At 39.7% G+C, this 16649-nt stretch overlaps 1 protein-coding gene across 7 annotated transcripts in view; it reads right to left on the bottom strand.

Annotated features, from left to right (window-relative positions):
* Window positions 1-2677: 2677 nt before the first annotated feature.
* LOC112229475 (protein argonaute-2) overlaps window positions 2678-16649 on the bottom strand; it is a 28623-nt gene continuing 14651 nt past the window's right edge. For 4 of the 7 annotated variants that reach the window (XM_024395330.2, XM_024395332.2, XM_024395336.2 and 1 more), the window contains exons 13-20: window positions 16417-16601; window positions 16024-16183; window positions 15459-15549; window positions 14828-15034; window positions 14384-14518; window positions 14176-14277; window positions 13654-13853; window positions 2678-13449 (exon numbers count right to left, since the gene is read on the bottom strand). In XM_024395330.2, the coding sequence (XP_024251098.1) occupies window positions 13341-13449; window positions 13654-13853; window positions 14176-14277; window positions 14384-14518; window positions 14828-15034; window positions 15459-15549; window positions 16024-16183; window positions 16417-16601 (1189 nt within the window). In that variant the 3' untranslated portion in view covers window positions 2678-13340. The remainder of the gene's footprint in view (window positions 13450-13653; window positions 13854-14175; window positions 14278-14383; window positions 14519-14827; window positions 15035-15458; window positions 15550-16023; window positions 16184-16416; window positions 16602-16649) is intronic. The other 3 variants (XM_024395333.2, XM_024395334.2, XM_024395337.2) reach the window with 1 other exon arrangement.

The raw sequence follows: 16649 nt of genomic DNA, 5'->3' as shown, positions 1-16649 counted from the left end.
ACCCATGGTATACGGTCTGACATACCACAGCGTTCAGCCAATCAGCATTCAGGGCTCTAACCACCCTGTTTATAATAGCAATGTTTGGCATGGACCCACTGGGCAAAAACTGGTTGAATCAACGTTGTTTCCATGTCATTTCAAAATATTTTATATTTGAGATTCTTCAAAGTAGCCACCCTTTGCCTTGACAGCTTAGCACACCCTTGGCATTCTCTCAACCAGCTTCACCTGGAATGCTTTTTCAACAGTCTTGAAAGAGTTCCCACATATGCTGAGAACTTGTGGGCTGCTTTTCCTTCACTCTGCAGTCCAACTCATTCCAAACCATCTCAATTGGGTTGAGGTTGGGTGATTGTGGAGGCCAGGTCATCTCATGCACTCCATCTCTCTCCTTCTTGGTCAAATAGCATTTACACAGCCTGGAGGTGTGTTGAGTAATTGTCCTGTTGAAAAACAAATGATAGTGGGACTAAGCGCAAACCAGATGAAATTGGCATATCACTGCAGAATGCCGTCGTAGCCATGCTGGTTAAGTTTGCCTTGTATCCAAAATAAATTCCTGACATATTCACCATCACACCTCCTCCTCCATGTTTCACGGTGGAAACTACACATGGCGATCATCCGTTCACCTTCTCTGCATCAAAGACACGGCAGTTGGAACCAAACATCTCAAATTTGGACTCAGACCAAAAGGACAGATTTCCACCAGTCTAATGTCCATTGCTTGTGTTTCTTGGCCAAAGCAAGTCTCTTCTTATTGGTGTTCTTTAGTGGTTTCTTTGCCCATCCAACCTGACAGAGCTTAAGAGGATCTGCAGAGAATGGGAGAAACTCCCCAAATACAGGTGTGCCAAGCTTGTAGCGTCATTCCCAAGAAGACTTGAGGCAGTAACTGCTGCCAAAGGTGCTTCAACAAAGTACAGAGTCAGGGGTCTGAATACTTATGTAAACATATTTCAGTTAATGAATTTGCTAAAAAAAAATCTGAACCAATTTTTGGGTTAGGGAAAAAAATGATTTCATCAATTTTAGAGTAAGGCTGTAACGTAGGAAAATGTGATAAGTCAGGGGGTCTGAATACTTTTCAAATGCACCATATATATTTTGTGTTTATGCCTCCAGTCACACCATCAGTTTAGTGAGTTGTCAGTCAATTTTAAACAAGGGATGTCTTTGAAGAAGTCTACCACTGATGTAAATAAGAATGGGAGAAAGACTTAACAAAAACAAAAGATGGTGACATTTGATGTGGTTCAAGAAGCCAAAAATGTGTATTACTGAATGAATAACTTGCAGAATCGATGATGATGTCCACCTATATAGAACCATAACTAGTTATTCAAAACATACATTCGGGACTAGATTAAACCATTCACATTTTAAGCAAATTGTTATATGCATAGTAAAATAGACAAGTAAAGTTTCTTCAAACCTTTTTATTAATTAATGCAATTTACAGTCAAGCCAAAGTGAACTACATCAAGTAATACGTATTCACATTATTTCCTAACAGGGTTTACAGCATAGCTTGTGTTTGTAATCATAATTGTTAACAAAGTAAAATAGAAATCAAAGCTCACTTACACTTTACGACAACAAGAACGAGGAGCTTAGCAGTGGATCCAAACAAATAAACCAGCAACAAAAAGACTTCTCTATGAATGGAATGACAGCAAATTCAGTTTTGGCATGTGGTAAAAGAAGTTGAGAGACTGAAAATCTAAATGACAGGCGAGGAGGTTTGAGTTCACAGGACTGGGCAGGGCTGACTGCGAAGATAAACTTTGGTCACTTTGCTCCTCCGTGGCTTACATTGACATTTAAAGAAACAAAAGATCCTCTGACGGGTTAAAACGGCACCCTGAAAATTCTGTTTACTGTGAAAATAAGTAAAGACAGGACATTTGTCTTTAAAAAAAAAAAGTAAATTGATTAGAATTTGAGGATGAATGTCTATGTAATAACAGAACAAATACATTCATCGAGTGACTGCATCTTTAGGACACTTACATTCATAGGAGGTAGATATGACAATGGGGCATGACATGGTTTCAAGGTGTCTATGGGAATCAAGCTTTTTTGCAAGTTGTGGATTCTAGTGCATAATTTCGTACTTAAGGCCAAATATACTAGAATAATGTACCCCATTTGAAGTTCTATCTTAAGACAAAGGTGTGGTAGAGTAAGATAGGGAGGAAAAACAGTTGCAGATACAGCCCTTTTATGGCAATTACCGGAGTCAACAGTCATATTGAACAGCATTTGCGTTCCCATAGTTTTGCTGATGGAAAAATTACATGAATTCTTCATTGACTGAACCCATTGTTTTAGGTTCTATGGACACAGCATCCTAACAAAAGCTAAATGTGGAAACTGTGGATGCAACTATTCAGACAATCAAATGTATGCATACAAGACACACAACCATTTATTTTGGCGTCAGGTTCAGAAAATACCCTTTCACTTCTGACAGTGAACATGCAGAACATCCTACAAGACCCATTGAGTCAGAAAGCAGGTTTTGCATGGCATATGCACAGCCTTGTGTGGCAATCAAACCTCCCGGGGGGATTGACATTTTATTGGACAATAGAAAAAGATAACATGAGAAGTCCATGCAGCATTTATCAGGCCTATGAGGTACTTCATGAATATATATCTATATCTTTCCATTTTTGGGGGGGGAGGAGATCTTCAAAGTCATATTATTTCTTAATTCCTATTGATGGCATAAAATACCTTTATTTTTCTGTCCGCCCAGCCACAAGCTGCCTTGAAAGTGCAAAACACATACTGATCGTTCTATGCAGCATGTTCACATGATAATTCATGTAGAAAGTATTTTGTGGCTCTGTGAATCAATGTGTAAGCAACCCATGAAGTGGAAATGAACTCTAAAAAAAAGGCACACACAAAACAGGATGGTTTTTAGCTCAGATGACCATAATGACAGAAGAATTTGAATTACATTTCCATACAACCTTTTTTTGTACCTTTTGAGTGACTGAAATATCCCAGTAGGCTACATCCGTGTGTGTATGATATCTCTCTCATGTCAATGTACAATACATTGATCAAAGTATAGTTCAAATTTTGATTCCCTTTGTAAAATGTGGCATGCAAAAAGACATCTTCATCAAAAACATTACCAAATGTTGATAATTTGTAGCTTCAATTTTTTTCTGGGTTATTGCGATACTGGATAAAATCACTTAGATGCAGATCGTGTCAGACACTCAGCTTTAACTGTGGACCATTTTATGTTTGGTAGTGTAGGTTTGTTAAGTATATTCCATTTATCAGACATCCACTTGCAATCTCTTAAATGCTGAATGAAAGATGCCACACTAGACCACAAGCCAAGGTTCATGAAGCTCACTAGGTGAGACTTGCCATACACCTTGACTAGGCCCCCTAATAAAACCTAGTCAAGCAAATCACAACCCTAGTTTGGACTTCAGCAGTTATTGCTCTGCATACAACATCCCATTGACAAGCTTCTTTCTCGCCATCTGCAGCCCACTATTTCTATGTAATACTACCAAAAACCTATTGCAGGAATATCGATTAATCGTCGATCTAAAAAGTCATTCCATTGGCACGCCAATATATCGTTCAGCCATGACTACAGCCACATGAACGAATCCCAACTCATTTTGTTCGTGTTCATTGGTTGTTATCACTACATTTGTTTAAAGGGAGGAATCACATGCATGTAAGAACATTGAGACTAACTCCAATTACAAAATTTGGTCCCTTGAACTTTACATACTAAAACAAAGTTCATCCGTAGATGTTTCGTTTTTTAATGTAAAATAATAACATCTATATAATACACAGCATTGACTTGTGTTGTTTGGTCAGTATAAATTCTGTTTTCGTCATAAATTAGGGATATACAACGGTAGCACCCGAGACCGTTCTGAGGTAGTTTACTAAAGCCCTGTTTCCACTGGCACTTCAAATTAGGGCCACATTCGAGCTCAAATGGAATTCTCAAATTCAAGCTGGGTCGAGGGAAACCTGGGCCAGCGCAGTTTCACAGCTGGTGCCAACTCAATTAGAATGCGGACACCACGTTTAGCTAGCTTGTATGGGCTTGATGCTGTTGGCTAGCACATGGACAAGCAGTACTACAGTAGTCAGACTACACACTTTACCACCATTGCTGTATCCTTTATTTTTGCACTACAAAATACTTTGAGAACAGTCAGCCCTCGAATGCTGGCTACCTAACATTAGCTTGCAACTCGAGTTGAAACAAGCTAGCAGGAATTTTTGCTGGCCAGGTCGTATTGAAAGCTAGCGACATCATATCAATCCTGTCATCTGGTTTGCTTGGTTAGCTAGCTAATAGCCAGTGCCGTGGCAAGCAAGGTAGGTATTATGCTAGCGATGACGCTAACTGTTTAGATAGTTAGCTAACTTTAGCAAGCTAAATACATGACTGAGTCTGGCTGGCACTGGCAACGGTATGGGGTAATGTTAGTTACAGCATGGTGAATTGAACTCTTCAACATGGTGATAGCTAGCTAGCAATATTAGCGAAGCCAGCTATACATTGGCTACCTAGCAACATTACATAATTTATCATTTCTGGAGGCAGAGGAAACTCAATTCGAGCTAGCCCGCCAATGTCAGTGCAACCCAGGCTGACTTCAAACTGGCAATGGAAACGGCTTTAGTTGGTAGAAGGATACAAAAATACCCAATGTCAGTCTTGCATGTTATATGCACGAAATTCCGCTATATGGCATTCGTTTGGTGAAGCTTTGAAGGTTCTCCATTCTCTTTTTAAATAGGATCTCAAGACAGCATCGCTGTGGGTTATAGGGGGTCAAGCTTAGTATGATAACTATCGTGGGCTAGGGCTTGGAATCAGCTCAACCAAAGAACTCAAAAACAGCAGTGCCACCTTCTCATTGGGGAGAGAGGAATGCGATATTGGACTTTTCTAGCTGGGCATGCTGAAACGGTCAGAGTTTGTGGAAAGAAAATACATCTAATCCTAAAAACAAAGCTATATTTCCAGCAAAAAAGGACAAAAGAAAAGCCAAAGCATCAACTTTTGCATCTATGACTTCAATAGAATATTCTGTAGACCACTAACAGCTGCTCATGAAGCATCATGTCAGAGGTCATGTGTCATAAGAAAAAATTTATGTTGGTTGAGGCAGCATTAGTCTCTAGTGCCTTCAAACTCAACTCTGGACCTGGATCCCCTCTAATCAGGAGCTGATGTAGACTTGGGACACCAGGTGTGTGCAATGAATTATCAGGTAGAACAGAAAACCAACAGGCTCCAGACCTTGTAGGGTAAGAGTTGAATACCCCTAATCTAGTGTGTACTGTAGTGGAATTACATAACTAAGACAAGCAGAAGCCAAAATCACTAATATTACAGCACCTCACAAGAAACAGGGAAAAAAACACAACTGCACCTGTGTGATACTTTATGTAGCCAAAACGTTTGTTTTATAGAAGTCTAAAAATGTTCATTATATACCCGAAAGTGAACTAAGATAAGATATTAAATGAGAAAAAAAACTTTTGCATTGTGATGACCAGCGATAAGATGTACAGTATGATATTGAATAGTCATCCGAGTAAGAAATTGATGACTGAAGTGGAATGAATGATTTGACAATATGTGCCATTAGCCTATGCTAAGGATAAGTAACATAGGAAAACAAAGACTGACTTGACCACATCCCAATTTCAGTAGCCAATCGGTTTATAGTTTGTGGATTGAAGTTAATGAGCATGCGTAACAATTATTTTATACCATATTACAGGTGGATACATTTCTTAATGACAAACACTGTCTTTAAGTACATAAATTGTAACCTATCAGTTAAGAAAATAAGTTATACTCTACTAAACCGGGATGGTATTTCAACTGTAGACCTTCAAGAGAAGACAGGAAAAGGCAAAGGGGATAGGCCTTTCTGTATATACAAGTCTGATGTTATATTTTCTAAAGGTTTCGTTTTGCCCACAGTATACAATAGCGCAAACAGATACATGCATCTGTTGTCATTTACATCTGTATCACCTCTGATGCAGGAGCCATTATTGTATTTGGATAAGATAGAAAAGTAATGGATCCATACTACTATGTTCTGCCCAAATCAAAGCTATACAATCACTTAAGCAAAAACTATTATGGGGTAAAGCTAAGCAATGAAGAAACTAAACCATCTCAAATACCTTTGAAAATGTCATGGACACAACTCAAATAAGCATGATAAAATGAGAATCAATCCAATATTTATCTTTATGTATTAGGCTGAGACAAAATACCAAAAGAACAATTATTATTCACAACCTTTATTAATATGTGTTCCTCAACTACTCATACTGACAGTACAAATCAGGTGGCAAATGCTCAACATTGACTTTTATCAAAATATATTGATATCAATATTGAATTATAATCAAAGACAGTCCCAATAGGACTCGTTGTCCCAGCCTTAAAAAGGAGAGCACCTCTTTCTGCAAGGGCCTGGGACTAGAATGTACTGGTCAGTTCCAATGATCTATTGACGTGATATGTCTTAATTCTAGAAAACGCATCAACATACTTGTTAGTCAGTGACCACGTTTACATGCACACCAATATTCCGTTATTATTCGGGATACTCAAGTATTCAGTTTGAGTTGACAAACATATCCCGTTTACAATAACCCGAAAAGCTTGTATCCCGGTTATGAAAAATCCAGATAAGATACCTGGGATATGCTGATCTTAGACGGGATACTGTGGCATGTAAAAAATCTTATCCCGTTTACCATTTTTTTCCCTTGGGCTGCACAGGCTCAGTTTTAAATATCATGGGTGTTGTGTGATGTTTTCATCTGATTGTCAAACAAATCACTTTTTAAAAAGTAGGCTACCTGTGCAGTTCCATCCTCAATAATTTATTTTGCTGATACTCTGTGCTGGATCGTATAGCCTACTGGCTACTTTCACCTCCCAACTTTCTGCTTATAATTTCTGACATTTAGGCCAAATTATAATTTTCAACATTTGGTAGGTCATGTGTCTGTCAACTATAGTTAGAGAAGCTGCATGTATCTTCAGTCATAACTTGTTGTCCCAGAAGACTAAATAAAGTAGAGCTCACCAGAATAAATGTCTTACATTACTAGTTCATTAATTCTAGCAATCTAGTTAACACCGATAAAGTTGTCTATTTAGTTCAGGGACCTGGGAGAAAAACGCACTAACTTCAAAAAGGTGGAAAGATTTGTACATTTTGCACAGGACCAATGTCATAAGATTGACCGGTTTTAAAGGAAAAGTAAAGCTGAGAAAACAATTAAACACGTTTGTTTTGGGTACATATTTTGTGGTGCAAATACTGTCTGTTTGCAGTACAGTGTCAAAGATTACACGTGCAGTCACATTTTTGTCAAGAGATGCTGAAAGAAATCAAATTTCTCCACTCCTGTTCCCGAGACAAAATTTAACATTTGTTCTATAATTTTACTGCAATAAATGCATCATTCTGCAGGACTTACTATATTACTCTGCATGTGAGAGGTTATAGGCCTACAGTCAGTGTCCATATTCCACTTACTATTCAATTTAACCTCGGAACTTAAAGGAATATTCAATTTATTCATGGACACCGTGATACTCGTGAGCGGGATATCAAAAGGTGCATGTAAACAGCTTATCCCGAGTAAGAGCTTAAGCGGGATATGAACTATTATCTGGAATACTGTGTGTATGTAAATGTGGTCTTTTCCCCAGAAAAGCGCTAGGCGGAGGTCAATATGCATCTTGAGATTTCAGGTGATAATTAAGAACCGGAGATGGTAGGTACACAATTTAAAATGTTATTTTGCATCAATATTTACTTGGGCTTGCCATTTTTCAGTTCACTCAATCTAGCCACTAGTGTACTTCTTGGTACAACACCACACCCATGAACTGTTGAGTTCCCTATGGCAATTGTATCTCACTTGTGTACATTCCTGATTTGGCTCAAAAATACTAAATAGCTATATAACTACAGGGAACGGCCAAAATAAAGAAAACACCAACGTAGCGTCTTAATAGGGCGTTGGGCCAGCACAGCTTCAATGCACCTTGGCATAGATTCTACAAGTGTCTGGACCTCTATCGGAGGGATGTGACACCATTCTTCAAATGAGAAATTCCACCATTTGGTGTTGGAAAACGCCGTCTCAGGGACCGCCTCAGAATTTCCCATACGTGTTCAATTGGGTTGAGATCTGGTGACAGACAGCCATGGCATATGGTTTACATAATTTTCATCAAACCATTCGTGCCCTGTGGATAGAGGCATGGTCATCATATGGAGGCATAGCCTTGGTAGCCAAAATAATGTCCTTCCCAGAATCTTTATACATGACCCTAGGCATGATGGGATGTTAATTGCTTAATTTACTCAGGAACCACACCCATGTGGAAGCAGCTTCTTTCACTAAACTTTGTATCCCTCATTTACTCAAGTGCAGATTTTTTTCTGCACAGAAGTGTTTTTTTTTTCAGGCTGCCTATGTCCAAACAGTTATTAAATTTTTTTTTTAATATTCAGTGTAAACATAAAATGACTAAAACCAGATCAAGTATGCAGAAAACAGACCTAGGGGTTGGGTTAAATGCAGAAGACACATTTCAGTTGTACAACTGAGTAGGTATCCCATACACACACTTTAAAAAAAGTTCATTTCTTTGAGAACCAACAAAATCACCAAAATAAAAAGCTACAGTCGAGGAGAATCTAAAATCCCCAAAATGATGCTTTCAGGAGTATTTGTCATGGCATGAGGCCCCCATTGATTGTGTTTGAGTCACTCTGATAGCATAAGCCATGGCAAAATGTGTAGCAATGCAGAAAATGTGCCTAAAACAGCAACATTGTCACTGCGGCCAACAGGAGGGCCTCTAACATTTTCGGCTGCCACGCAACCACCCAAGCCCCATTTTGACCCAGAAAACCCCCCTGAAATGTTACCATTATTTTGGCAGTTACATGTATGTTGACAAAAAAAAGCTTAAGGTTTGCAGATAACTCCTACATACTGATATGACACTAGTTCTACCACATTCGTTGATGCATGTGATTTCTCTATGGAAGTCGTATTTCTGGTGACCATAAAACACAAGTAATACATATTTAACAACCAACTTGCAGAACACTTTCCACACACAAACTTTGGCATCAGACTATAGCTACACATTTACACAACCAGTTCAATATACAAAATCACAATGTTCACAACTATCAGACGTCCACCCAGTATCCGAATACATGGTATGATGTCAGTTTCATCTTTGCATATGCTGTTGTCTCACGCACAACCTTCAAGCTTTTTCATGGCCATAGAAACAAAAGCTCAAAACAAATAAATGCATGAATAGCACCCTCTTCTGGGAGGAGTTTCAATCACAACCCAGTGGCAGTTATTTATTTGACAAAGACGTTAAAAGGCATTATTTTCAGTGAATCACCCACTGTATGCTGGTTGGCTGGGAGAATCCCTCAACAAATAGGCCTAGGTGTAACCACCTGAATGTCTGACTTCAAGGTGCACGTGTGTTTATCTCAGACCAGTTGTCAATGCAATGAGTTAATGGTCTCCCCTGACAAACTAGCCTAGTATTAAACAATGTAAGCATCATGATGAATCAAACCAGCTGATCTGATCTCTCAATCTGTCTGAGACAACACTAGTGACTCAACTAGACAACAGCTCCAAAATATTTTTTTTTTTATTTTAGTGCAAAAAAGAACATTATTAAATGTTTTGGATATTTTCAGGAAAAGCAATACTGTACAGGTCCGATATAATCTAAGGTGCTGTGTATAAATAGGTAACTTAAAACACGTATAAGCAGTAAAAACAAGACCACATCTCCCAAGAAACAAGTTTAGGATGAACAAAGGGTGGGGCAGACTTAGGTTGAGAAAACTGATGAAAATAATGGTAGTATGAAGCATTGAGCATTATCCACATTGAAAGGGAAATATTCACATTTCAATGGACAAGCACACATCTTGTATCATAGTTTCCATAGCAAAAAAACAAACTCAAGCTATCAATAACATCAAGTCCACTTGACTACATGTTTCTGCCCTCTGTACGATTGACTGTAGCAAACAATAACCTGAATAAACGTGAGGCAGAGCTTAGACTATATGCATTCCAAAACAAAAATGTTAATATTTCATTGAACAGCTACATTCAATGACCCAATTAAAGCAACATGGGAGAGATGCCTTTCCATGTACCCCATGTGTATCTATGCGAGCACAGCAGTACATGTTGCATATTCAGTATCAAGCTAATAGTTTAAAAGACAGATGACATAGGCTACAATAGTAAATCATCAAATTGTGGGTGAGCAGCTATAATTGTTAGCCTTGGCTTGACCAACATGTTTCCCAGCAGTCAGTTAGGTAACATACCATCCATCTCCAAGGATATGCAATGAAGTTAGTGATATATTTCTGTATGTTTTGCATTGGCTGGTTTAAAACATTTTACCACAAATAAAAAAGGCGCTAAATGAATGCTGTTCCATGGGCGCATAGGGAAAAAAAAGGACAAGTCAAAAGCTTGGTTGGACCAACATAATTTCAGCTCAACACTAAAGATCATGTAGCTCTCTAACCACAAAAAAAAAAAAAAAAAAAAAAAAGCTTTAGGATCGTGCACAAGAACTATGATTACAGAACGCAGGTTCACCGACTGTCACATGACAAACGCTCAAAATCATTCCATTTCGTGACAATGTAAGATTCAAATGATGCCTACCAGATATAATATCCTGTGTAATTATGAAGAAATGACCAGCAGTGTGACGTTACCATAACACTTGAACAGGTAACAAGAGGTAGAACACACAGCCATTTCAACACAATTGCACCAGACTCATAATGTACGCTAGAGTTTCCTGCTTGGCTCGACCAATCAATGGAATTAATACCAAGTTGACTTCTATGAAAAGTGCATCCAAATTTACAAGTCGCAAGACCAGCACCAAATAATAATATTGACATAACAGTAAATATCAAGTACTTGATTTCTAAGAATGCCCAACAAACAGTCAAATTTTGGATTACTTTACAGGGAATTAGAAATTAAAGTAATGAATATCGTTAAGGGAGAAAGAAAAAAAGATGTTCTAAAATGCTTCATCTATTACCATACTTACGGCAAGTGAAGTCCATCGCAGATTTAAGGTGACGTTACAGTGAAGGAGAAAACATCTAGCACCTGTAATTAAGCTGTCCTTTTGTGCATCAATGTACAAAATGTGTAATCTTGTTTGGCTAAGAGAGATTGTAAAACAAAGTATATACCGAATTTGTGCTAGCAAACATACGATACAAATGAAATACAATCCCCCATACCATTACAAAGGTATAGGAAAGAAGCACAAACGCACGCTATTAAATGCACCAAACAAAACAAAAAAAAGTTACTACTACTTTAAAAATACCCTAAATTCATATTTGAGAAACATCACTGCTAAAAATGTGTTGGTTAAAAACAATGCATAGTTAGAAAAGAGGGATAAAAGCTAGCCCATCTAGGCTACATGAAGAATTCCCTGCTAAAATCTAATTAGTCGGGAGAACAGAAAAGGGAATAAAAATAAATATACTAAAGATCAGTATAATTTCAGTTTTGGAAGGCATTACATTTTTTTTGCATGAAAGTTCTGCGTATACAAATAAAGCCAATTTGACTTAGTTTAATTCAACTACATATGGGCCAATAAAAAAAATGCTTCTATTATAATTTTAACAATCTCTTCTAAAAGCTTATTCAAAATATACCTTATGTCCCTCAAGGCTATGCTACAAAGAACCACAATTAAAAATTAAAAAAACTTTGCTTGACTACGAATAATTGCCCCCCCTTTTTTGCTGAGCAATAATGAAGAGAACATATCCGTCTCCGGAATCCTTTTCCGCCCAATAGAACCCCACCCCATTCTTCAGTCCCTAAGCTGTGTGACACTTGGAGCATAGGCTCACTCTACTGTACCGATTCATACACCAACGCCTGTACTACAAGATGCCAGCAACACGACTTGCCCCCCCAGCAAGGAGAAACCCATGATTGAAACCATTTGAAAAAGATCAAAACTACAGATAGGCTTAACATATCCAAATCGAATGTGTGAGTCATCTACACACAAATTCATTTTTACATTTTTTTTTTTTTTTTTAGAAAGACAACATGAAAATAAGGGGATACAAAAATGTAATTTGAAGAGACTTGACCTCCCCCCTAATGTAGATGTCTTAACATGTAACAAGGCTCAGAACATAAAAAGGTGTCTGTTAGGAACCAGTCCCATTCTATTAGTAAGTTTCTCTTGCAACACTGACCATAGATTGACAAAACGACTCAGTCCAAGTAAAAAAAGGCAAGAGAGCGCAACAATTGCTGACAGTTTAGATTTCATATTATTAATTTGTATAGTCTTGATTAAAAATAAGTGTGAACAGTTTCAAAGTCTAATGAAAATCTAATGCTTGCTGTCATCAGATACAGCATAAAAACGTGTGTTGGTCACCAGTGTTGATGGACAAATACTCTGCGGCTGGTACTGTACACAGGCCTGTTCAATTCATAGCTGTACATACAAATTAAAAGACAACATGTTAAGTACTTGTGTCCTGGTCAAAGTATCCATCTGGTCAGTGCACTTTGCTTTGATTGGCTGATAAATAATGAAGTTGTGAAGAGAAAGAATGATTATAAACCTTCCATCGGGCCCTTATCTTCGATATGCCCACCTCCCTTTAACCCTATTTTTTTTTTTAAGTTTAACTATGGAGAAAACAGTTTAGTGTGACCTTGTGTCTAGATTCTAAACAATCAAAGTGTGAGGATACTGCCCTCTAGTTTTTGATAGAAGTATTTCCTAATAAAAGTTTTTCCTTTGCTCAAACTCTGTAAACTACTAATTTACAAATACAAACAAAATGTACAACATGTCAAATAAATGAGTCCACCCCACCACAACCGATTTCTGAGGAATCATTTTACATACTACTGCCTAATAATGACCAGGGTTAGGCCAGGGAGAGGGGAAGAAAGTGGTTTTGCATGTGTGGGTTTGAAAACAATTGTGGACATTTTGGAAGAAAAAAAAACATTCCAATTTGTTTGGGATGACACTTCTCATTACCCCTTACTGGTGAGGAGAGACAATAGACGGCACAAACCCACTGATGCCCACACCTGACACAGTAAAGGGGTTAGGTGGGAGGAGTGAAGGCTTCTTCCCTGTGGGGTCTGTCTCACCCCTGCCGACCCCGGTGCCCAGGCTTGGAGCTTCACGCGAAGTACATTGTGCGCAGTGTGTCCTGGTGAATCTGAACTGCCTTGGCCAAGGCCTGCTGGTCACGCCCGTTACTCTGTCCCGACGTGTGACTGCCCTCCGCACTGGAATGATCACAGGGGAAAGAAAGAGTTAGTGAATTCTTCAGTCTGAATTCTTTAAAAAAAAAACATTTAAGACCCTTCATCACCTTCTGGTAATCACTCGTCTACCACAATCTGAATGGTGCAGTGATGGAAATACCCTATTAAAGTAACTGATATCAGAACAGGGCCATGGTCTACAGGAGACACGGTGATGTCTCTTACCTGTCATGCTCCTTGTCCACCAGGTGGTAGCGGGCACGGAATGCCACCAGGTGGGCGTAGTAGGCCGGCGCTGGGATGGACACGGAGCGGGTGCAGCGCACGTAGGTGTGGCACAGCTGGTAGGTGAGTACCTGCAGCTCGTCTGAGGTGAAATGGTTGTCGTCCCACAGCACGTGGTAGTGGGATGGTCGGCTGGTCCCCTGAGGGGAATTACAAATGATATAAATGTTTATTGTAAATGGATGAGTCATTTACTTTTTGGCTCTACTATAACCAACATCTAGAAATTTGAAAAGTCCAAATTATAAAAACGTTTTGAGCAGAGAAACTACAATTAGATTCTCTCAAAAGCACATATTAGTAAAGCTTGCGGTGGGTCCATTCTCCACGACTTAGCTCTATAGTGTCCTGGGTTGTGTCAGACATTGTACCATATTCCCATATAGTGTACACACAGTAGTACCCTACATAGGGAATAGGGTGCCATTTGGGATGCACCCCTGGACGCTGGCTGGTTCCTACCTGAATGCCAGCATGGCTACACAGATAGAAGTCAAACTCCGATGGGTGAGTGATTTTGGTGTCCACTGTGGTGCCGGCAGGGATGTTGCCACTCTTACCAACCTAAACAAAACACATTAGGAATCATATAATATCCCAATGTAGGTATTTAATATGCACATTTATTTTACAGTAATAGTGGTCAGTATGAATTGGAGAGATTACGAACCCTCTCGTTTCTGTCCATGCAGAAAAGTCGAGTGTGGTGTCTCTTCTGCACCACCACGAAGGTGATACCGGGCTGGTAGTCTTTCTCCAGTTTGATGCAGGCCTCACGGATAGCCAGTAACTCATGTTGGAGCACCTGGATAAACCCCAAAATGACAGCATGTCCATTTATACCAGTTCAAAACAAGGAGTCAAAACAGTAACCAATAGAAACACAGCAGGGCAAACCAAAAAGGAAACTCCCAAACAACCAAAATATCTGATTTGATCTCAGTAAAGACAAAGACCAGGCAGTCAGAATTAAATTGGAACAGTAACCAATAAACAGAAACCAATACAAAAACAAAGACCAAAAATATATAATTTTTCTACTCACGCCCCACGGTTTGTACAGTACAATTACAGATCATGCAATTGAATTGAAATCCTATTTCCTCAAGTCTACCTCAAGTCTAACCTGGTTGAACTGGCCCTCAGATATGCCGTCGCGGTAGTAGATGATCCGGGTGGGCTTGAAGCGGGTGGACTTGTAGAACTGGATGAGCAGCTCTCTGACCATTGTGGCCAGGTCCTGGATGATGTCCTGGCGATGCTGCTGTACCCGCACTGTGGCACAGTAGCGGCTGGGGTGGGCATCCATGCTCCCCACCACCTAGAAAAGAGGCACAGGGATGTGATCAGGACAATATTACACATCAGGGATTTTGGCTAGGGGCATAGGTCAATCTCAATTATATGTGAATGGAGGATGGCTAGATAAGCAGGAATTGCTGATTAATCATGAAGAATCACATCTCTGAGGAAGCACAGGGCACACTTAGATTTTTTGCAAGTCAGGTGGAAGCCCATCAGTGAGCTAGGTGGAGTGGTAGACTATAGTTCCTTAGTCCTCTCCATTTTAGATGTTGGACATAGTCAAATAAACCACAGTAGACTACTGAGATGCACTCTGCCTCCCTAGCAGAACATGGTTGTGGGTATAGTAAAATAAACTACTGTACACTATTGAGATGAACCCCTACATTCACAGGTAGTTGACACAAGGCCCTATGAAGAGTGTGGTCCGTCTGACTTACTGCCGCGATGGAAGGCTTCTTCCCGTCTCCAGCAGGAGGGTGAGTGACGTCAGCACCCAGGAAGATAACTGGCTGCTGGAACACCAGGGGCCTGGAAAGAATAGACACCCACAAGGTTAACCAGAGCCATCCTTAGAGATGAAGTGTGAACGGAAACATGATAGTTTAAACAAATTAATCTCATTTAAGGCATGTCATGGCTCTATAGTGCAACCATTTCACTTGCATAGGCGCCAAAATCTTTTGCAGTGCAACCTGTAATTTATATTTAGGAGCACCAGTGCGCCTAGAATATTTAAGGATTCTAACATTATTACCACAAATATTTTTTCACTGTGCTCCTAAATTTCTTTATTTTTCAATTTAGGCACACGTGCTCCTTGTAAAAAAAGCTTTGAGCCCTGCATGTGGATGTATAGGTGAATGAGCATGTTGAAACAAGCCACCAGTTTCAGATGTCATGGACAAATGTATATCGGTTTATACATTTTGAACAAATGTACAACACTCCATTTGATTGATGACAACAACCAGCCCATGTTAATGAGAGAGGTTCTACACTGACCTGCCCTGTGGGAGGAGGATGTTGTTGACCCCGCCCAGCTTGACATTGATCTTCAGGCAGAGATTAGAGAGGGTCTGGGGAGTGGTCTTCTGAACGTTCTTCACCTGGACACACTGGGTGGCCATGCCCAGCACCGTGTCACCAACACGCTTCACCTCAGCTACACCACACAGGGAGGGAGGGAGACAGGCCATGTCAGCGCAACAGGAGAGATATACAGCTAGTGGTGTGTGTGTTAGAAAGTCTACATATGAGATTTGATACAGTTGGAAAGATAATCCAGGAAACATATCAAAAACCCTTTTAGAGCACAGTGTTCTAGCTGAACCAAGAGGATTTACAGGTTTATCCATAAAAACAGGGGACAGCCATTCACGTAGGAACTTTCCTCACCATAGACGGGCGTCTTCCCAGGCAGGATGACCACCACCAGTTGCAAGCCTTGATAGGTGTACTTGAGATGTTTGAACATGGGCTCCACGCTGTCCGCCCCCTGGGCGTACTTACAGAAACAGGGTTGGCCCTGGATGGGCATCCCCGCGTCACGAGAAATCTTACGCAGCTGGTCTGTAAACGCCCTGAGAGAAACAGGTTTATCAGGGGTTAGATGGGGAAACAATAGTCCT

The sequence above is a fragment of the Oncorhynchus tshawytscha genome, linkage group LG31 (assembly GCF_018296145.1).
Source record: "Oncorhynchus tshawytscha isolate Ot180627B linkage group LG31, Otsh_v2.0, whole genome shotgun sequence".
Lineage (NCBI taxonomy): Eukaryota > Metazoa > Chordata > Actinopteri > Salmoniformes > Salmonidae > Oncorhynchus > Oncorhynchus tshawytscha.
The sequence above is the reverse complement of the archived record's forward strand: the minus strand, read 5'-3'. Positions and strand labels throughout refer to the sequence as shown.